At 49.9% G+C, this 22,667-nt stretch overlaps 1 protein-coding gene across 1 annotated transcript in view; it reads right to left on the reverse strand.

Moving 5' to 3' along the window:
- Positions 1-22,667, reverse strand: part of PLA2G4E (phospholipase A2 group IVE) — a 38,160-nt gene that overhangs the window by 14,409 nt on the left and 1,084 nt on the right. Inside the window, exons 2-11 of the mRNA XM_077127550.1 lie at positions 17,817-17,889; positions 12,138-12,274; positions 9,755-9,886; positions 8,765-8,805; positions 6,502-6,544; positions 5,584-5,635; positions 4,524-4,672; positions 4,348-4,434; positions 3,979-4,016; positions 925-1,060 (exon numbers count right to left, since the gene is read on the reverse strand). Coding sequence (XP_076983665.1) covers positions 925-1,060; positions 3,979-4,016; positions 4,348-4,434; positions 4,524-4,672; positions 5,584-5,635; positions 6,502-6,544; positions 8,765-8,805; positions 9,755-9,886; positions 12,138-12,274; positions 17,817-17,889 — 888 coding nt within the window. The remainder of the gene's footprint in view (positions 1-924; positions 1,061-3,978; positions 4,017-4,347; positions 4,435-4,523; positions 4,673-5,583; positions 5,636-6,501; positions 6,545-8,764; positions 8,806-9,754; positions 9,887-12,137; positions 12,275-17,816; positions 17,890-22,667) is intronic.

Raw genomic sequence — 22,667 nt, forward strand, 5'->3', positions numbered from 1 at the left:
AAAGCCCCTTTTGTCTGCTTATGTAGGTGGAAGGGACCAACCCTGGGAGTGGAGTTCCTTCCTTCCAGATCCCTACAGCTGTTATGTCTGGGGGTGTGTTGGTACATGTGTAGCTGGGGAAGTTGAGAATTGAGGAATGAAGGGCCAAAGGCTTTTGGGATATGGGAGGCAGTGGAGCTTAAAATGTTTTCTTGGATGGGGAGAGGAAGCTGCTTTGTCTCTGTAAATGAGACATAATTACCTCAGGGTCTGCCCAAGGATGGAGAGGAGCAGCTGGGGTCCCTTCTTTTCTCTCTTTTCTTCTATCTCTTCCCCTCCCCTTCTCTCTTCATACTAAAATATTGGAAATAACCGGGGACCTGGTTAAATAAATATGGCTCATCTCTACTATTAGGAGGTACAAGGCAACCATTGAAGATGATGCTATGGGTTCAGTTATTGAATTCTACTGCTAAACCAAACACTAGTTGACGCAATGGAATGTACAGTGAGTATCATTCTTATCTACATATATAAAACACTGTAGACAAATTCAAGAATATTCACTAAATGCTCACAATGGTTATCTCTTGGGAGCAATTCTTATTTTCTTCTTTATGCTTTCTGTATTTTTTTCTGAAAAATTTTCAATGAACCAGACAACAAAGAAGTTATGTGAAAATTCTGTGTTTGTATGTTGCTTGAGCACTTAGCATGGGATAGGAACCATGAATATACAATTGAATTCCATCCAGCATGGTTTTCGCCCAGGCATCTAGAACCTCAGCAGTGAGAACAAACCAGAAAGGCAGTACTGTGGTCTTCCTGGGGCAGGGAAGGACTTGGGGGCAGCTAGCAGGGCATGGTGTTGGAAGGACAAACTCGGCTCAGAAGTGGGCACTGACCCCAGGTTGGCTCTCGGCTGGCAGAGTTCAGCCTACCCACCTCATCCATCTGTAGGTCCTCCTCCAGTTGCAGCACCTGCTTGAGTGCCTCAGCTACCACCACCTTCCGCTTCTGCAGGAACTCCAGCTCTGCCTGGCATAGGCTGTAGCCCAGCCGCACATCCAGCATGTCGGGGCTGTGGGGAGAGAAGACCCTGGCTGACCAGGCCCGTAGACTCCATCTCCATGGAGAAGATGTGCCTTCAGGGTCACTTGGACCTTAGGCTTGAATCTTGGTTCTACCATGTGCCACGTGTGTGACCTGGGACCTCGGCTTCCTCATCTGTAAAATGGGGCTAATCACATCTAACTCTCAGCAAGGTCTTCTTCACCAAATGAGATAACAGTAAAGCCCTCAAAGCCTTGGGCAGTACAGTAAACGAGAGACAACTGTTGGTACTTGTATTAGAGGCCCATTGAGCCCTCTGCTTCCTCAACAAGATCTGAAACCCAGAAAGTCTTCTCCAGGTGCTTTCAATAGCTGAAGGCCAGGCATGGGTGACAAAGGGCCCTGGGACCACTTTGACATGTCCCTCCGGACAAGGAGGCTCTTCTGAGCTAGACGACAAGGTCCTTAGTCCTGCAGAGCTCACGCTCTTCTTCTATAAGTACCACCTGCTCCCAGGATAATACTTTTCCTGTGTGTCTGTGTAGTTGTCAAAAACCCTACACACTATGGATTTCACTGTGTCATTCCTCCAGACCTGTGAGGCAGGCGGGCGGGAGCTGTTATGTCATGCCTGACATTGGCCAACTTTTTTATCTGTCCCTGCCCTGAACAAGTCCAGGGTCCTGGCCCAGCATTCGGGACCCTACCTGACCTCTTCAACCTCCTATCCCGCTACCTCTTGGAAGGGTCCTGTCAGGTGCTCAGAGCCCTCAGAAGCAGCCCCTACTTTGAACCTTTGTGCTTGCCTTTGCCTTCACTGAAAGCACTCTCCTCCTGCCCACATACATCCTCACGTGTTCTGTGACCCAGCGTCCCAATGGCTCCAGGCCCACGGACATTGAGAATTTCCGAACTGAGTCTTGGGTCACTAACAAGGTCATGTCTCCTTGGAACAGGGCCTGGGAGGTCCTTCCACCATGTCTCCTCCGTATCTGCCACAGGACCACAGACACTGCTGAGAGGCCTCAGCAAGGAATGAAAGATACAATACAGTAATAGTAATAATATTAAATTAACATTTGACAATTGTTTCACTTGCCAGACATCATTGAGTACTTTACATGTGTTATCTCACTGGATCCTCCAAGCAACCCAATGATGTACAGCATTCTTGCTATTGCTCCCAGTTTACAAATGAGAAAAACTGAGACAGAGAAGTTAAGTAATTTGTCCAAGGACAAAGAGTTCATCAAATTGTAAGTGGTGGTTATGGTCAACTGATTTTTTTTTTTTGGTATGCTGTATGGTGGGGATCACATTTCATTTTTTTCCATGTTAGTATCTCATTATTGCAGCACCATTTGTTGAACGTTTGTTTGCTTTGTTTTTGGGCAGCGCACAGGCTAGGAATCACACCTGGTCTCCCGACATCGTAGGTGAGAAGTCTACCACTGAACTACCTCTGCACCCCAGGTCAATTGATTTTTGACATGGGTGTCAAGACAATTCAAAGGGAAAAGAATTGTCTTTTCAACAAATGGTACAGGGACAACTAGAGGTCTACATGCAAAACAATGAAATTGGACTCCTACCTCACATCATATACAAAAATTAACTCAAATTGAATCATAGACTTAAACATAAGAGCTAAAACTACAAAACTCTTAGACAATAACATAACATAAATTTTGTGGCCTTGGGTTAGGCAATGATTTCTTAGATATGACATCAAAAGCACAGCAAAAGGGTGGGCCACGGTTGCTCAGTGGCAGAGTTCTCCCCTGCCGTGCAGGAGACCCGGGTTCGGTTCCCGGTGCCTGCCCATGCAAAAAAAAAGAGAGAGAAAAGAATGAAGTTCTGATACTTGTTACAATATAAATGAACTTTTTGAAAATATTCTAAGTGAAAAGGGCCAGGCACAAAAGGCCATATGCTGTATGATTCTGTTTATATGAAATGTCCAGAATACGTAAATCCATGGAGACAAAAAGGAGATTAGTGGTTGCCTAGGTCTGAGGGAGGAAATGGGGAGGAAATGGGGAATGACTGCTAATGAGTATGGGTGTTTTGAGGGGGTTGACAAAATGTTCTGAAATTAAAAAATAGTGATGGCTGAACAACTCTGTGAATATAGTGAAAACCACTGAGTTGTGCACATTACAAGGGTAAATTTTACAGCATGTGGAATATATCTCAATACAGTTATTATTACAAATAAATTTTGTTAAATGGCAGATCTCGAACCCAGGTCAGATACTGAAGTCCGTGCTATCAGTTTCTCAAGTCCCACACCTGGAATGCAGTAGAGGCAAAAATGATGGGTAAGGAGGAGGCCCAATGTGAGGCCATCCCTGTTTGTTGGTATGGGCAGAGAAACACGGAGGAAAAAATGTATGTCGGTTAATGCCACCTCTTCACCAGAAACCCTATTCCCTAGCCTTTCTCTGGAAGGGGAGGGAAGTAGAAGCAGCACCAGAAGGAGTTGCTGCTTGTGGGCCAAGGGTGGAGGTACCAGGCGTGGGAAGGAAAGAAGGATGCAGGGGTCATTTGGCCTGGCAGGGAAAGGGTGGGTGCTGGTGGGGTCCCCACTGGTCCCCACCTCTGCTGCCCAGCTGCCCACCTCCCTTCTCCTGGGCCCTGCCGCCCGACGTGGTCAGCTCAGGGACAAGGTAGAAAAGATTTGCTAAGTCTCCTATACCTTTCCATTTACAGTGATTGGGGAGGAAGTAGAGTCCCAGCTATGAGTTGGGGGTGGGGGGTTTGAGAGCTGGATAGGGGCATAGAGGGGAGGGGAGTTAGGGGCAAGTTATGTTCCATTTCCTAGCTCCTCTTCTGGCACCAGCAAGCTGCTCCTGGTCCCTGGACCTCTAGGCACCCCAGCTTTTCCTCTACCCTGGGCACACAGCATCCAATAAGTCACAGGAAGGACAGAAAGACGGTACTTACCAGTCTGTAGACTTCATGTATAAATCACAGTTCTTATTCTGGGGGAACCGAGAGATGAGAGGCTTGTCAGGGATGACAATTCCGAGCCAAGGGGTCCCCACCGAAGAAACGGAGACTCACCATGGAGCCTGTCCCCGATTTCACTCCTGCGCCCGGGCCTACTTGCCCCTCTCAGCCTCTGCACACTCCCTCTAGCTCTAGGCTGTAGCTGAACTGTCTCCTGCCCCATACCAGAGACTCCTCTATCCTGCCTGGGAGAGACCCCCCCGAGTCCCCACCCTCAGGAGCACCCCCCCCCCAGGCACTCCCCATCTCCCTGCCACTGGAGCTGCAGGCTAAGTGCCCACTCCCTGGCATCTGGGCCCTTACCACAGGCCGTGTGAGCACCTGGCCCTCGGGGAGGCAGTCGAGGGGCTGCCAGAAGGGGCTGGTTTCCTGCGGGCTGCAGCAGCAAAGCTGGAAGGATGGGCGGGTTCTGTGAGAGGGGTAGGGGGCTCCTTGGGCAGCCCCCGCCGACCCCCACCCCTCACCGCCACGTCTCATACCCTGCAGTCCCAGTTGCTTTTGGGCAGCTCCACATGCAAACTGGACTGAAAGTACTTGGGGTGGTGGAAGCAGGCTGGGCTTGGGCAGCAGGGTGAGAGGCGAAGCGTGTGCTCGAAGGACTCGGTCACTGTCACCAGCAGGTCCTTCTCTGGAGGAGAGGGCAGGAGGGCTGAAACCCCAGGTGTGGGTCCTGGGAAGCCTCTCACCAACGCCCCCGACTCGGTCCCACAAGAAGCCTGGCTGCAGGTGCCCAGGGATGGGGTTTGGAGTCACCTAGGGCCCTGCATAAAATGCTGAGGACCAGGCGCCCCCACAGAGATTCTCCTTCCGCAGCCCAGGGCAGGGCAGCGTCCAGGAATCAGTCCTTTAACAAGGGGTGTGAATGACAAGTATGCATGTCCCCAGAAAACGCTCTGAGATGCTGACAGCGTCCTCTGGACTTGTCGTCCTTGGTTCTGCTTTGGGAAGATGCCCCCACGTTACCCTTCCACTGCAGAGAAGCAGCCCTCATCACACTGTCAGTTCAAGGGGACAGGAGGCCTCGTCCTCCCTCCCCATCTCCGTGGGGCCGCGCTGCTCTCGCTGCTCTCCTCCCTTGACATAAGGCTGGGAAAAGCTTGCATGAGTGGGATGGGGTGGGGGTTGGGGGTGTCATATTTGTGGCACTCTCAGGTCCCTCCCAGCTGTAAAATGCTGTGACTCTCTCTGATTTATAATGTGGTTAGAAGCATGGGATACAGCTTGAGGCTTCCTCCCTCCCGGGTGGCTGATGCCTGCATCAGGCCCTGGGAGCCGCGCAGACCGGCATGGCTGAGTGAGCAGCGCTGTGCCATGCCACCCACCCAGGGCTCAGGGCCTGGTAAGCCTCGAGGGTCTTGTGAGTGTCCTTTAACGTGCAGCCTGGTTCAGGCCCCCAAGGGCCCAGGAGACTCTGAAGAGTCTCAGCCAAGTGTTTCGCTCCCCTGAGCCCACGGAAGCCCTGCGCCAACAGACCGATGTTGACAGGAGGCAGGAGCAGCTCCCTCCCCGCCAAGCAGACAGAGGAGGCAATCGGCTCACTTTTCCGCCTCTTGGATTCTGCATGCACCTCCAAGCAGGAGACTTGTCGTGACTGGAACAAAGAAACGGAGGGTTACTGAGACTCCGCACAAGCTGCCCCCTTGTTCTTCCAGGCCGATGAGAGGAGAGGAAGAAAGAGAAACAATGCAGCGTTGACTTCGGGCTCACTCCGGGGGTGCTGACCGCATTTTTGGAGCCTCATCAAGGCATGTCAGCTTGCTCAGAGATGGAATAGCTGAGAATGAAGCCGTCCTGTAAACTCTAGGACTGACGATCAACATTCACTAGGGGTCATGTTTTCAGCTGTGGGTCAGAGATTTAAACCTGAGTCTCACTGGTTTGGTATAAAATACACAGAGAGGATGTTCAGCTCTGGGCTTTGAAAGTGAGAACTCTCAAGGAAACAGCCTTCTCAGAGCAGACGCAGGTCAAATTCATTCACCACAAACTTCTAAACACTTTGATTTTGAAGAGAGGGGGTTCTCCTGAAGCCCGGGACATCGAAAGCACCTAATTGAAATAGTTGTACTAACAGCTGAATTATGACTATCTCTTTAATACCGAAATTGTGCTTATAGAGGGGTGGGGGTCCAGCCCTGGCTGGACCAAGGCTGAGTCTGCAAATGGGCTGCCCTTGATGGGCACTTTTCATTGGGAGCTTCCCAAAAAGAGGGGTCATCTTTGAGGGATATGGGGTAGCGGGCCAGGTGATGTCCCAGCTAACTCCTCTCCAGGTGCAAGAGCCCTGGCTTCTGCTCCCACCCTTGCCTGCATCCCACTGGGCTGGCCTCAGTTCATCTGCTCCCCGCTGGGCTCAGTTGGGAGCAAGGGTCCAAGCTGGGCCCTGTGCTTTCTCCCAGAAGCCTGTTTCCCCTGAGAGCAGCAGTCAGATGAGAAAGAAGCTGGAAGGACAGTTACCACCAGCACGCCATTGGTGATGAGGGTCTCAGGTGGAGAGGGACTGAAAGACAAAATGAGAACTACAATCAGTTACAGCCTTCTTGACTGATTTCTCATTAAGATGACAAAGAGTATAAATAAGGTCGAAAAGTGCAATAGCATAGCTTATGGGCTTCCTGCTCCTCATGCAATATGTTGGCTTAAAAACGTGAGTTTGTAAATTGTCAAAAAGGAAACTGGATACATTTTTTTTTAATGGGGAGAATAAAACTTTATTTGATGAAGTTTGATAAATTTAAGATTTTATCCCATTTTGTGGCCCAGAGCCATTTATCAGAATATTGGTCATTCTTGCTTCATGAGTTACTTATAAGAGCATATGGTAATAAGTATTCCAATGCAATGCATATCAACACTTGTTCCTTAGTCAAACATAAGAGAGAAAAGGGATTTTCTGACAATCCGCCCTCCCCCGACAAAAATAAAACCACCAAATGCCCTTTATGCCAAATATTCCATTAGCTTCTTTTGAGGGGGACATTCACAAAATGATTTAACAATAATAAAAAAATATTTCACCCCCACTTCCTTATTATCGAGTATTAGTTTGCTTATGCTTGGGCCCAAACCCTTTAACTGAATCACTTAAAACGCGATTCATTTTTACACGGGCTTTCTTTACCCTGTTAGCATTTTTCAAACATGAATTGTCTTCCATGTTTTCTTAAAGGCCACTTACGGGAAAGCCTATATGTTTTGTATGAAGCTTTAAGACAGTATTTACCAGGTCAAGCGCCAAGCCAGAGTTACCGATTATTTTTAGCCACTTTATTAACTGGGGTTAAATGGGAAACTGGATACATTTTTAAATAGGATGTCCAGGAAAAAAATTAGATTTATGAGTTAGGAGGAGTAGAGATTTCCATTTCTTTAAAAAAAGAAAAAAAAAGAGAAAGAAAGAAAGAATAACTTCCAACCCGTGCAATTGCGCAGAGTTACAAGGATAAACAGGTTGCACAAAATAGCTGAATCCCACCGATTAGATCAGGCTGTAAACAATTCTGGTTGCCAAAACGACCCATTCTGTGCTTTATTTAATTTATGCATTTAAAAAAGCTGTTCTGACCTAGCCAGACAGGTGCCTGGTGAATGTCCGAATTTTCCCAGTGTTAAAAAACCAACTGTATAAATCTCCAAGCTTACAATTAGCCTTAGGGAGTTCATAGTCTCGTTCACCAAAATTAAGCCCAAGGTGACTGGGTCCCCAGATTTATTACCAGTTCTGACCTATTTCATTTTGCAGGACACTTTCTAACTCAGCCAGGGAGTTTTTGTTTCCTGAAAGTCCCGTCAAATCAAGAACTAGAAGAAAGAGCTCCAGGTTTGCTTCAATGCTAAACAGATAAAGCTGGTTTTAATTTGTCCATGAGCTGTTGAGGGAAATGAGGCACCTCAAATAGAACATCAAGAGCCCGTGGGCAGCCGGTTCTCCTGACGGAATCTGACAACCTCCCTGTGCCCCAGACCAGTCATGAGCACAGGAGAGCTCAGCTCTGCCCGGTGAAGATAAAAGAGGAGGTGGCTGCCCAGTCTCAGGATTTACAAGACACCCTATCCCAGGAGGGGCCGATGACCTCTGGGTGGCCTCCTTCTCCTCTCCCTCACTGCCTCGTCCCTTCTTTCCTTCTCTCTTTGTCTTCTTTCCCTTCCGATCCTCTGAGACCCAATTCTGCTCGAGCTGCCAGCATAGTCATATTTCCAGGGTCATTTCCCTAATTAAAAATGATGGGCAATAATAACCTCTCAGAAGGGGCCCAAACCTCCCCTGGCCTGGTTTAGAGCAGGCTGAAGGGGGCTGGCAGCCTCGGCTTTAGGCCAGGGGTCAGAGGTATTTGTTCTGACCATTCTGGGTCAGGGTGGAGACCCCTTGGCCTTTTCTCAGCTCCACCTCAACAAGGCCCCCTTCACATGGCGGCAGGGAGTCTTCCCAGAGGCCACCCTCGGGTGTGCAGGGGAACCGAGGCAGGTTATTTGGCCGCAACTTGGACTCACTTGGGGATCAGTAGAACTGGTAACAAGGGTTGGGGCCCAGGTGCCTACAATATTTAGAAGCTCTAAAGTGACACAGACACACAGTAAGGAGTCCAGTGAGGTTAGTGCCAGGAGTGAGTGGAAGAGGGCAGGACTGCTAAAGGGCAGAACCAGCACCAAGATACCTGTTCCCAGAAGCTATTTGGGGTCAGAACCTCAGGGAAGTCCTGTGCGACTGGGGCCTACTCACCTCTCCTCCAGCAGGAACTCCACCTCCAGTTCTTCCATGCCCTGGTGGGGGTAGGAAGGGACAGCAGCTGTGAGGTCCGTCAGCACACCTCTGCAGACCAGGAGCCCCTGTAGACCTGTCCCTGTCCTTTCCATGAGGTTGCCCTGCTGCCATGGAGTAGGGGCATCTATTCTTAGCTCATTACCCCCTCTGCCTCTCTGTGGCTGGAAGCCTTTGACCCCACCAGGGGGGTGGTCAGGGTATAGAGTTGACCCCCAGCTCCAGCACATGGACCCCTCTGCTCCAGGACATTTCCTTTTCATCTTCTACCCCCAGCTTTCCAATGCTCTCCTGCCTGCCCAAGGGGCTCAGTGTCTGGGTCAAGGGAGAGCTGATATTGCCTCCAGAAAGCTCACCTTCTAGGAGTAGGAGCCCCTTAACTCACCTCTTGCTGTGTAACTTTGCGCAAGTTATGATCTCAATGGGCCTTGATTTCTCCACTGAAATGTAAGTTACGTGAGGGCAGGGCTGTTTGTTCTCTCATGGGTCGCTGGTGCTTAGAACAGTGCCTGGCCCATTTGTTGAATGAATGGATCTATAACACTGTCATCCTTTCAAGCCCTGATTTGCAAATTTGCCCTCTTTTACTCTCACCTGTCCTCTGTCCCTGAGGCAATACCAGTAGTAGGATTCAGGAAAGGAAAAGGGGAAAGGGAAGCAACCTCTCCATTTTGTGTGGTGGTTGGTGATAGGTGTCTTATTTATGTTTTCTCATTTAAGGTTTCATGACCCTGTTTGGTATGTATTACTACCCCCATTATACAGATGAGGAAACAAATGAAGATAAGTTGAGTCATTGTCACCAGGTCAACAGCTAATAAGCAATCGTGCTGATTTCAATCAGCAGTGCCATCTTTTCCTGATTCAGCTGCATACACGGAGGAGCCTGCCAAGTGGCTCTGCTGTTCCTCACAGTGCAGGAGGCCTTGGGGTCTGGGTATCTGCACCCACCTCCTGGTTGAGTGGGAACTTCACGTGGGTTTTCTTTCGGAAGCAGAGCTTGGTAAGGTCATAGAGAACCGTCAAGAGATGATCATCTGGTGTCACCGTGTCTTCATCACAGACGCTCAGCTCTAGCACATTCTAGACGGGAAGGGAGGATGCAAGTCTGGTTACCATGATTGCACTATCTCATTCCTGGACCAGGAGCCAAACTCAGCCTCAGCAAGGAGGTAGGTCAGGGCTGGGGTCAAGCACAGAGGCTCTTGCTCAGGTGTGAGAGACATTTATAGGGACATTAATTAAGGGAGGAAAGTATCTGTTCCCACCTTCCCAGCTGTCTGAAGCCTGCCTGTTCATCTGTTCTGATCTTGCCCTTTTGCAAGCTTGGCAGGGGCCTGTGAAGTGTGGTGGGTCCTTTGGCAAGGGCCTGCCAAGATCATGTGCCTAGCATTGGGGTCCCAGGAGTTGAAGACAGCTACTTTGATATGAGAAAACCCTGATCAGAGATACTAATGTCCTAACACTCCAGAAGAGTGATATGGCAAATATTAGAAGGATTCTGATACTCAATGGGAGTGGGGCGAGGTGTTTGAACTCTGTCTGTGCTGGTTTGAAAGGATATACGCCCCCTAAGAAAAGCCATGTTTTGATATAAATCCCATTTCCTAAAGGTAGAATAATCCTTATTCAATACTGTATATTTGAAACTGTAATGAGATCATCTCCCTGGTTGATGTGATTTAGTCAAGAATGGTTGTTAAACTGGATTAGGAGATAACATGTCTCCACCCATTGGAGTCCTATAAAGGAAATATTTTGGAGAATGAGAGATTCAGAGAGAGCAGAGAATGCTGCAGCACCATGAAGCAGAGAGTCCACCAGCCAGTGACCTTTGGAGATGAAGAAGGAAAACGCCTCCCAGGGAGCTTCATGAAACCAGAAGCCAGGAGAGAAAACTAGCAGACGACGATGCCATGTTTGCCATGTGCCCTTCCAGCTGAGAGAGAAGCCCTGACTGTGTTTGCCATGAGCCATCTCACTTGAGAGAGAAACCCTGAACTTCATTGCCTTCTTGAACCAAGGTATCTTTCCCTGGATGCCTTAGATTGGACATTTCTATAGACTTGTTTTAATTGGGACATTTTCTCAGCCTTAGAACTGTAAATTAGCAACTTATTAAATTCTCCCTTTTAAAAGCCATTCCATTTCTGGTATATTGCATTCCGGCAGCTAGCAAACTAGAACACTGTCCTTCAGCTTATTGTTCCCTAATGAGTTCTCATGGATGGTTCCAAAGCAGCATGAGAAGAATTGTGTAGCTACTGTTATCAGGTTGAACTCTAAAGTCAGTGGTTTTAGGTGACAGAGACTAGCCTTTAAGGCCTCTTGTTCCAAGGCTCCTGAGAGATGTAGGTTGGGGCTGGATTTGTATCTTGGGCCCTTTTTTAGTGGACATAAGATGGTTCTGGAGGATCCCAACTGAATGAGATTTGTTGACCTTATGTAATTACTAGATATTCAAGTCTGTTCCAGAACCAACCCAATAGGCCCATAATCCTTAAGACAAAGGAAATCCCAATTCTGGTTTCAAAATGGCAGACTGAACCCAACAGTGAAATCCTCCCTCCCTCCCCAAACCCATATATATATAAAAGATACTTTTTAAATTATAAATATAAAGCCTATCTTGAAAACATAAAGGATTCTTCATGAACCAGAAATGGAGAAATATCCTTATAATATGGAAACAGTAAGCTGAAGCTATCAGTGTCTCAAGACTGGGGATGATGCCCCTAAAATGAGGCCAAAGTTATCTTAAGGCCACTTTACTCAGACTGTCACATCTCAGGACACTCAAGGGAGAATTATCCCCGAGAACTGGACTAAGGGTCACCATATAGCTGAAGACCAGTACCATGAAACAATAACTCAACAAATGAAAGAACTTATACGCAAGGAAATAAAATCATAAAGCAAATGGAATAAGATTGAAGATAGAGAAAACCTTCTGGCTGGAATTAGACTAGCTTTGGACCTACTGAATAAAATGACTCTTCCCCTCTCTTCATTCTCCTATTTGCAGAATGTTCTGGAAGGTGCTGGAGACAAACTATTTTTGATCAAGGATACCCAGACCTAGCAACAATTGGATAGAAGGACAAGGGAGACAGGAAGGAAAGGAGAAGGATAAATATACTCAGAGAGGGACAAATACGAGACAGGAAAAAAGAAGTCGTTGGTGAGTAGGAGAATAGATAGGTTGGTAGAAGAACAAGAAGTAGACTGAAAGACAAACCAACATAAGAAGGACAAATAAGCAAAGAGGACTAGCAGGTAAGAAGGGGAAAAGAAAATCAGGAAGGACAAATGGATATAGTCCTCCATATCTCACCTTCACTTTGGTCTGTATCTGGAAATTGAAGCTTTCATTCCACTCTGGGTTTGGACAGTTGGAGATGGTCCTAGTCCTCAGCTTCTCATGAGAGGCAGTGGGCAGCCAGAGGCTTACATAACAATCTGTCTGGCTCACTGTTCAAGGAATGCAAGGTAGAAGGGACAGGTGAGAAACCAAACCAGGTAGAGACAGGAGAGGGTATGGAGTCAAAAAAAAAGAACTTCTGGTAAGTCAGTTTAGTGTCAGGTCCCCTCCCAACTCATCGATTCGGCTCTTCACAGATCTTTGTACCAGAGCCCTGAGAAGGTTACAGGCTGCTGGTTATGGGTTTCAGGTCCCCCTGATCATTTCCATGCACAGATGACCTCAGGCTCTTATCAGAAGCATCTTGACTCTCTGAACAAACATCTGGTAGTTTCAGACAAGGAATGGCCACACAGTTCCCTCTCTGGTGGGGAAAAAATGTGGGACAACCAACTCTAAAGGGCCTGGGTTTTCCTTTTGCCTTAGCCAAGGTTTCAGAAAAGCCAAAGGGTCAGACTCTTCCTGCAGGCTGGAAAGAAGCAGGGATTAGGAAATGAACAGTCTTCTGTGAGTCGATCAAGAAGGGCCCCAGTGGGAAGGGACTTGGCTGGAATAAGCTATTCAGCAGGCTCTAGGACCAGGGACCACACCAACTATAACTTAATGCCTCAACCGCACCTGGTACATACCATACAGCTCTTGGTCCCCCAACATGAGGTTTGTGGCCCAAGAAACCCTCAAATCTATAGTCAGGTACCCTTTTTTTTCTGTCCATTCTAAATGAACAACCCAAGTATGATGTTTCTGAATGTGCTCTGAAGGCAGGACAGAGGTTTTGGCCTCAAGGTAGAGGACATCCTTCCATGCCTTCAGGAGGGAACAGAAGAAGGAATAGGATGAAAATTAGTAACCCAGTCTGCCTCTGCTCCTCCATTCTACCTAGGAAGAGGGAGAAAGAGGTGCCATGATTGCCTGGTCACAAGAGAGAACAGAAGTCCCAGAACCAGGAGAGGAGGGACCTGGGGAGTTGTCCTTGACTCAAGAATCCCTGACTCAAAAAAAAAAAAAAAAAGAATCCCTGACTCAGGGCCACCATGGGGCATGATTTTTCACTCCAAGTGAAAGAACCACCAAATCCCAAAAGAATCAAAAGATGATGATGGCTAAGGCCACTGGGGCAGTGGAGGGTGTTGGAGCACATAGTGAGGGCCTTCTGAGGAAACATGGAAGGAGGATGGAAGCAGGCATGGAATACATCTCACCCATGTTTTATCCAGTGTCTGGGAAGGGACAGTGAGACTGAGACTTTTCCCTGAGGTTGAACCTTGCTCCTCAGTCTGGGAATGGCAATTCTAGCTCCTACCTTCTTGAGATTTTGACTGACCTTGAGAAACACTTGACACTCTTCTGGCAGTCTGCTAGGGTAACTCTTAACAGTACATATCAGATGAGTAGAAAGTGGTAAAAGTCAATAGTTTCCATCTTGGGGAGTCCTTTAGGATGTGAGGATGAAAGTTTTGTCTTGGTAGAACTGACTCAAACTACTTCATAATTATTGCTAATAATCACTAATGAGAGTAGAAACAGGGTTGGCCTTCAGGACTGGCTTAGGGCTTCGTTGTCACTACATTAATCAGTTAGTAATCATGGCTTGCATCACAAGTGTTCCTGATTTGCAATCTTATCAGGGTTTATGGTTAACCTCATGGTCCTCCTCCCAGTGAATAAAGGCGAAGCATTACTATCCTTTAGTTGTCATTATAATCATTTAATCCAGACAGAAAGAATAACCAAAATACAAATGAATCAAAAGAATAGGATTGCCTCATTATCTTCACCCATCCCTTCCATGCCCAACCTACTCCTCCTCATTGTAAACTCAGGTGCTCAAGCCAGAAACCAAGCATCCTGGACTCTCACATTGAATCAGTTTAATTCCTGTGTCTTTCGAACCTATTCACTTCTTCTCATCTGCACTGCCACTGCTTTGGTGCAGACCACCGCCTCTGGCCAGAGTTACCGCTGCTGCTTCCCAACTGGGCTCTCTGTCTTCTGTTTTGCCCTACTCCATTATTTTCTCCCAAGAGAAGCCAGAGAGATCTTTTTAAAGGATAGACTTGACTGTGTCACTCACCATCTTAAGGTCTTTCCATGGCTCCCACTGTCCTTAGGAAGAAGCCTCAACCACTCAACATGGCTGTCTTGCATACTTCCCCAGTCTCAGCCTCATCTCTCCACTCTCACGATCACCCCCATCCTGGCCCTGCCCCCAAACACACAGGCACACATGCACACACACGGACATGGTCTCACTCTAGGCTCCAGCCAAACTCAATCACTTTTGGTCTCAGGAGGTGCCATGCTGTCTTGCCTTGGCAAATACTATTCCTTCTGCCCGGAACATTCTTCTCTGCCATTTTCACCCCACCCTTCTCCTGATTAGCTCCTTCAGGTTTCAGAAAGGATCTCCTCTGGAAGCCTCACCTGAACTCTCCAGTCTGAGCCAGGTGCCCGCTCCATCCTGGAGTACTCTGCTCTCCCAGCTGAGCACTCTGCGCTGCACAGACCAGCAGGTGTACCTATCAGAGCCCCCCAGCACTCTGAGTGCTGTGAGGCCCTGGTGACCCCACGCCTTTCTCTAGCCCCTGGAACATAGTAGGAACTCACTAGACATTTGGTGAATAAATGAATGTATGGAGAAACCCAACTTCTTGCAGTAGGGCTATATCAATAACCCAGAAATTTTAGGCTGAGTCACTACAGGTATAGGTAAGCAAAATGGTATGTCTAATTGCTCTGCTGATGGGGAGATTCACCACGACCTGCTGGGTCCCCTTGGACCCCTCCCTCAGCTTTTCCTAGACTCCTTCTGGGCCTGGAACATTTTCCTCCCGTACACTAGGAAGGGCCCCCATACCCAGCCCTAATTCAACACGCACTGACCCTACAGCACTTACTTAGAATGATGTGGTGGAACCATCAAGGCTCTTTCCCTCTAATAGTATTCCTATTGTGTGTCCGTGTCTAAAATTCTCCCATTAAATAAAATCCCAATATTTTTGGCCCACGTTTCAAATCTCCAGTCCAGATAAAATACTCCTGGAAGAGACAGGATTGATCAGACATCTAACCTTGAAACAGTAGTTTGTTTTCTAGTTCCTTGGCAGAGAGCTGCTTTTTCGTTTGTTTTTAAGACTGGGAAGAAAGAGAGTGCAACCCAGAAGAAATGATCCAGGGGAGGAGATGATGAGGGGATGGGGGCCAGGCCTAGCTGACATTTCAGGGTAGGAATCACTAGCCTACCGCAGGGAGAGTGATCACTGCATTGGCAATGAAGAATGACCAGGCAACGATGACACAATTTTAAGAGTTTTATGAACTGAAGGGGATTTCCTAGGCATGATAGGTCCTAATCCTTGTGCGTGTAGGGTGACAGAGGGCTTGGTCATCTGAATGACATGTTTCCCTTCCTGGAATGTGGGTGGAAAACCTACCCCAGGGAATGCAGGAGGAGGAGCTCTGAGGACACTGAAGTTCAGATTCAAGTTGCTTGGGGCTGGTACCCAGCCAGCACATGCTGCCTGTTCCTCAGGGAAAATGGGGAAAGCATGAGGGGGTTCTCAAAGTGTACCAGCTCCTCCTAAAAGGCAACCTGCATGCCAGAGAGACCTGAGGGGAAGGGGACGAGAGGTGGGACTCTGCAGGTGACTGGTGTGGCAGGGAGAAAAGGCAGGAAGGGCCCCGGCGGTTGGGAAGGTGGAGCACGCAGACGCAGGGGTGCAGACTGAGAGCCTGTGACCAGGGGATTTGACAGCCTGGGACAGACAGACCTAAGGGGTTTGGAACTATGCCGAAGACGGTGGAATTACCCACCGTGGGATGGGTGGAAAAAGCCAAGGAGGGGCCACACGCCTGAGCCCAGGACGCTTCCAGGCTTCTCAGGTCACAGCTTCCTCCCAGCACTGAGAGGGCTGGGAAGGTCCTGAAAGCCCCACGGAGAAGCCCCTGGCCCTCTCGCCTTCCTCTTATCAGACTCAGGCCCAGACTTGACGTTTGATGGAACTGCCTCTGCGGGCATGGGCTCAGCCTGCATCGTGACTGCTCCTTTGCTTGCGTGGCTGTTGCAGGGCTGCACTCTTCCTCATGCGTGTCGCTGGATTGCAGCAACAGTTTCCTAGCGGGTTTCCCAACCTCTCCCCACCTACGCTGGCACACAATTTGCATATGCACCTTCTGGAAGTCAGGCAGTCCCTTTCTCAAGAACTCAGGGCACCCCATGACTTAGGAGGCCTTGCGTCCCAACTCTGCCTGGCCTCCCAGTTCTCCACCCTCTGACTCCAGCTGCCTCCTGGCTTGGTTCCTCACCAGACTGGGATCAAACACGGCCTCCACCGTGGGCCAGCACTAATCCCTCATCTGCAAGATGGGGCTCGTGGTCCTACCCCTCAGCTTCTTGGGAGGACCCCCAAGGAGTGTGGATGCCCGGCCCCAGGCAGACCCACTGCAGGTGCTTAGGAGATGCAGCTCCCCACCTTCCTTTGGGTCAGTCCAGCCCTCCGAGGGGGCTTCCCTCACTTCCGAACACCCCCATCCTGCCCCTCGCAGATCCCAGGGCCTCACTGTAGCTTTGTTGGCCCCTCCCAGCTCTCAGTGTCCTCCCCTTGCCCTAAGTGACAAAATTAGAGTGTTATCTTTAATTATTCCATAATTACATTGTCATAGACGTCTCCTCTGTTAGACTGTACCCTCAGATTCATGGCTTCTGTATCTTCTCGGCCCCTCTTGGGCACTAGCCTTGTTGAATTCCAGGGTGAAGGCAATCAAATATAACAGAACTTTGGGGAACCCTGGTGGTCCTTGGGCCCCTCCTGTGTGGACCCCAGCGAGTAGGGACATCCACAGTTTCATGGGGCATGGGCCCCCAAGAGGACAATGCACTCAGAACTTTCTCCTCCTTTGGGACAAGCTTGTCCGGAGGGAAGAAAGGTGTGGGCAGCGTAGAGAGGGCTTTTGGACCCTCCTGACCTTTTGAAATACTGCCCCAAAGACAGGTGTGTGCCAGGGAATCCTTCCTTTCTTTCTGAAGCCACAGGCTCCCCTGGGCCCCCGTGGCCTGAGAACACAGCAGGAGCTGGGGTGAAGGGGAGTTAGGGCTGTAAGGAAACACTACATGGAGAAGTCAAACCATTTCCATGGGGCTGACCAGGGGAACTGGGGGCTATGGCCTCTGGCACGGACCCCAGAGCCTGATTTGGGATTTGGGGCTGGCACTTGGCTCGGTGATGCCTATGGCCTCTCCTTCCGCTAAAATCATGAAGGAGCAAGGGGTTCCTGGTGCGGGAGAAGCCGGTGCTCCTGGAAAAGTATACTAGGGAGGGGACAGTGCACTGAGCAGTGCTCTCAGGCACAGGCACAGGACGGGTGCTAGCAGTGCCAAGGTTACAGCTGGAGTGAGGGATAGAGGGAGAATGCGAACCTGGAAAAATGTGTCTAAACTCCAAAGCCGCTGAAGCCTGAAATATGCTGACATATAACCTGAGGGTGTGGCGCCCCGCCCCTCCCCACACACCTCTGAACATTTCTCTAGCCAGGACCTCTCTCCCTCCTGGCCCCCTAACCAGAAAGGGAAGGAAGAGGAAGGAGGACACTCACCAGTGTCAGCCTGGCGGACATTTCTCATCCGGATGATTGTCACGGTCAGCAGGTGGCATGGAGACAGCTCCTTCTGTGGGTTGAGAGGACAGTGGACTCACCCTTCAAGCATTGCCCCAAGGCCAATGTCCCTGGGGAGACCTTCCCACCACACCACCCCCAGTTTCATCACAGCGAACCCCAGCCAGCTTTGTCATTGTTTGCTCAGGTGTCTCTTCTTCTCCAGAGTGGAGGGTCCCGGGAGCCTGGGACTCGGCCTGGCTTTTGCCTTTGTACCCCTAGTACCTACATCGTGCTGGTCTATGGAAAGTGCTCAGTAATTGAGTGAATTTAATTTATTGTTAAATGAGTAGATGAATGAATGAACGAAGTGCAAGAAGACACATTCACAGCAAGAGAGTCCTAAGGTGCTTCCTTCTCCTTTCTTCATTGAGGCATTCCCCTCAGCCTGCCCCCCAACATTCCCTGGCTCAATCAACATAACTGAGGAGGCACAGAGAGGGTAGCTTGAGGGGGGACAGGCACTCATCAAACCTGGACCCCTACTCACTGGGGGCCCGCGGGTCAGATCCTCACGCCCGCAGTGGCGTGGCCCCCGGGCTGTGCGGCGCAGGTTTGTGCATTTCCCTGGCCCACAGGGCCCCTGCCCAAGTCTCTCTGCTCGTTCTACGTCCCCGTCCAGCACACGATGCGCCGCTCACCTTTCCTCTCTAGAGCTCTTCGTGTGCTCTCGCCTCGTCAGCAATGACCTCTTTCTTGTGACTTCAAAAGCTGGAGCCATTTCCGATTTACTGACCCCCAGACGCCTCTGCTGGTAACTTATACCCTGAGTTCCCGCCTGTCCCACGGTACCCCGCTCCTGACAATGAGCACCCCCTGCTCCCTGGGGCCTGATGTTTCTCCCTCTGATCTTTTCCTAGAGGTCTCGCCACCATCTCAAGCCCCGATAACCTCCAGACCGTCCCTAGGCCACACCGGCGCTGGGCAGTGGAAGCATCTTCTTGCACCCACTCCCTCTCAGCCACCCCTACACTCCGTGAATCACACATCAGTCTTTGCCCCAGTGAGCCCCTTTGCTTTCTGTCCCCCAGATATCCTGAAGCCACCTCTCCCAGTCTGACCGACAGCGTCCCCAAATCATCTTCTCCACCTGCCAAGGGACGACAGCTCTCTCCCCAGTTCCTGCCCTCTGCTGTGTTTAAGTCTGTGGGAGTCACTCTTGTTTGCACCCCTCTCCTTCCCGACCCCATTTCTTTAATGGTGGGTCTTCTAGAGCTCAGGGCCTTCTGGATAAAAGTTGGTTGTTCTCTGATGGTTCCTTGTCCCCATTGCCCTTAGGCGTCAGTCCCTCTGGTTAGTTCTCCTGCAGCCTTTGCATGGATGGACCATTTTCTATGGTCCCCTTCCTTTCAGATACAACTTTTGAGCATCCACTGTGTGCCGAGCCCTGTGCTTGATGCAGGAAACTGGTTGTGTACATGTGGAGAGGAGAGATAGAGAGGCCCCTAGGCACTGATGCAGGTTGCCTGGACAGGGGATGGTGACCCAGGCAGGTCACCGGCTCCCGTGGCCTGGGCTCGGGGTCCCGCCCTGCTCGAGAAGCCCCCCACACCAGCTCACCCATGCTTCTGGGCTCTGGGGGACTCTTTTGGCCTCAGAAGGCCCGAGGCATCCAGCGGGGAAGGCCCTGTGTATCCTCACACCACTCCGAGGCAGCACGCTCTGGAATTGGGGTGCTTTGGGCCAGTTCTCTAGTGGTCCTTTCCTGTCTGAATCCCAGGATTTGAAACCCTTTCCTCAAACGCTTTCCCCAGGCTTACGCCCAGGGCAGATGCCATTAGACTCTGGCAACCCACCAAACACTTGTGTTTATAGAGGCGTCTGAATTAGAACCCCTTCCACACCACCTTGCCTGTTCCTCTTTACATTGCTAGGATCAAATTACACCTGTCAAAGGGGATGCTGGTCTTTAAAACAACACTGGGGCTTGGGGGAAGGGCATGAAAGAACGAGGAATAAAAGAGGTCCTATAATCCCACCACTCAAAGACAATCACGATTCTCACTGTGATGCCTTTCCTGCAGCTGAAGGGCCTTGAAACCCAGGCCAATCCCTGCAGGCTGGAACAGTCCTTCTCCCGCCTCCAGGAGGGGCTGTTTTTCTCTCAGTCCGGCTCTCTCAGTGTCAGCTCTGGAAGTGGTGTGGGGAAGGAGCACCTACAACTTCCCACAGGACATCACCCAAACTCTCCTTGCCTTCCAGGAAAAGTTCCCTTCCGTCATCTAGCCCCAGTATCTCCCAATGGGGATGATCCTTTCCTCCCACTCCAACTCAGCAAGATCAGCGAGCACCAGCCAGGTGCCTGCCTTGCCTTCTTAATCTCTCTATACTATTTTACTTAATTCTTCAGTGACCCTGTGTGCAGGTGTTATTAGCTTCATTTTACAGATGGAGAATTTGACCAAGGGTACTCAGGTAGAATCAGAGGAACCCAAGTTTGAATCCAGTTCTATCAGACTCTCAAACCTGTGTTCATAGCCACCACTGTACTCTCACCTTATTTGAAAACAACCTTTGGCAAATATGAAGGCAGGTGCTGCCTGCCCTCATCTTCTCTTCCTTGGACTTCTTTTCTTAGAACCTATTTGGCCAATAGATTCCCCTTCTTTTCATCTTAAATCCACCCCCCACCTCCCTACACCATCCCAAAGCCCAAAGGTAACCCCAGAACTCTGACCATCCTTCTACTTGCTGTGCTCTTATTAGCCACATTTCTACAGACACATTCGGCGATCTCCCCCTTTCTGTAAACAACCAGACCCTATAACCAAGCATCTTGTCAGAGCCTTAAGGGTCCTTGGAGAAGTTCCCATTTTCTAGGAGCCCCAGAGGACTCCTTTGTGGTGTGCCTTGAGCCTCAGCTCATACCTTCTAGCTCAGGAATTTCCAGGAGAACCCCAATCTCAAAGTGCCTTCCAAAGAGCTCTTACATTTTTTTAGCAGGAACATAGAGCCTGGAAGGGGGTTTGAGAGACATCACAAAGGGGCCATGGAGGGAAGAAGGCAGCAGGAGCTGGGGTCTGAGGCCCAGATCCATTCCAGAAGCTGGGCCCATGAAAAGTGGCCTTTTTGGATTAGAATTAATGTACATATTTTACTCCTGATATAATCAGCTCAATTGGAGTGGTGTTAGAGATGAGCAAAAATTCATGGCCCCAGAGATAATTAATGTACCATGGAAAGATACACTAGAACAAAGTACAGCATCTATGACCATGCACGTGAGAACTATAAACCAGTGAGATTGCAGAACCCACGTTTATGGAATGATCAAAAATTAGGGATTTGCACAAGATCGAGCCTAGTAGAGGGTGCCTGGCTGGGGTTGGGTATCAGAGTGAACTTCCTGGCAGGCCACTGACCAACTGGAGCAGTCGGCCTTTCAGTTAATGTTCCATGGCCACTAGGAGTGTCCTGGGGTAGGCACTGGGGAGCCCACGGGGGTTGGAGCTCAGGGCAGAAACTATTTGGCAAACAGTACAAAGTGTGTTTAGATACTTTAATAACCAAGACAGCTGCACCTAGGGGGGTCAGTCTGGAAAGAAGTTTTCTGGGTGAGAGATGGTGAGAGGGCCCCGCTGCTCAGGGTTCCTGCCCAGCCTTGGTCCCTAGAGGTCATCTTGCCAGGACAACCCCCTGACCTCACTGTATTCCAGGAGGAATGCCCCATTGGCTCCAGCTTCTTCTCCCGGTTGGGACTCCACTTTCCCCTTGAGACCTACTTAGGGCAGGGAGAACTGACCAGCTCATTTGGAAAAGATGCTACTCCTTGAATCTTAGGATTGGCGACTGTGAAATCCAATGCCACCCCTACCACCCCTCGCTTTTATAGAGAGGACCTTTGGGAGTGGGGAAGGGAGCATGATTTACCACCCTCCCCTTACGTGCTGGGCACTGACTCTGTGCTGGTATATGATATAAGCTCTTATCTACCCTCCAAGCATCCTCGGAGGAAGGTATTATTATCCCTGCTTTACAGAGGAGAAGACTGAATTTAGAGAGATTCCATCTCCCACAGGGTCACACAGGCCTGAAATGGCATTACCAGGACTCAGATCTGGAACAGTTCTAACTCCAGAGCCCATGCCCTCACCAGGAATGAGCAAACCTGGCTCTAGGTCCTGCCGTAAAACCCTCAGCTCCCAATTCGGGGTTTTTCTTCTACCCCAGGCATCTAGCTGTCATCACAAATTAGTGAAAAGAATATTTGGCTGAAGGTGGGCTGCCAAGGTCAGGGTCCTCCGGGCTTGGGGTGGGGAGGGTCAGACAACCATGCTGCAGAAGTGGTGGGTCTGACGCCCATCCCAGCCAGGCCTCCTTTGACCGAACCACACCACGAGGTCTGGGGGACCTGGAGAGGGAGGAAGACTCCCAGGGAGCCCGGCGGGAACTCCCTTGCCCAGGGCTTTCCAGGGCAGGCCCGGCTGGTGATGCCACCTCCTCCTCCCTAGAGAGCTGGGTGTAGCCATCAGATCCTTGCGACACCCATGTCAGAGCTTAGGACAGCCTGGTGATACCTGCTGGGATGTGTGGGCCCTCCCTGAAAGGAGACCCTTGGGATGGGACTTTATGGGACCCGGAAGCATTTCCCAGCCAGGCTGAGCAACATCCACAGACTTGGGGTCACCTCGGAGGAGCCACCAGAACTGTTTCTTTTTTATCACACAGGCTGGGTGAGCAGTTAGGGCAAGGAGTCCTGGCTCTGAGTCACAAGGACCCTCTGGACCTGAGAGGGCCAGGCACAGCTTATGGAAGGGTTCCTGGAACCCCACTCTAGGTCCTCAGCCCTCC

This window comes from Tamandua tetradactyla, chromosome 14, assembly GCF_023851605.1.
Source record: "Tamandua tetradactyla isolate mTamTet1 chromosome 14, mTamTet1.pri, whole genome shotgun sequence".
NCBI lineage: Eukaryota > Metazoa > Chordata > Mammalia > Pilosa > Myrmecophagidae > Tamandua > Tamandua tetradactyla.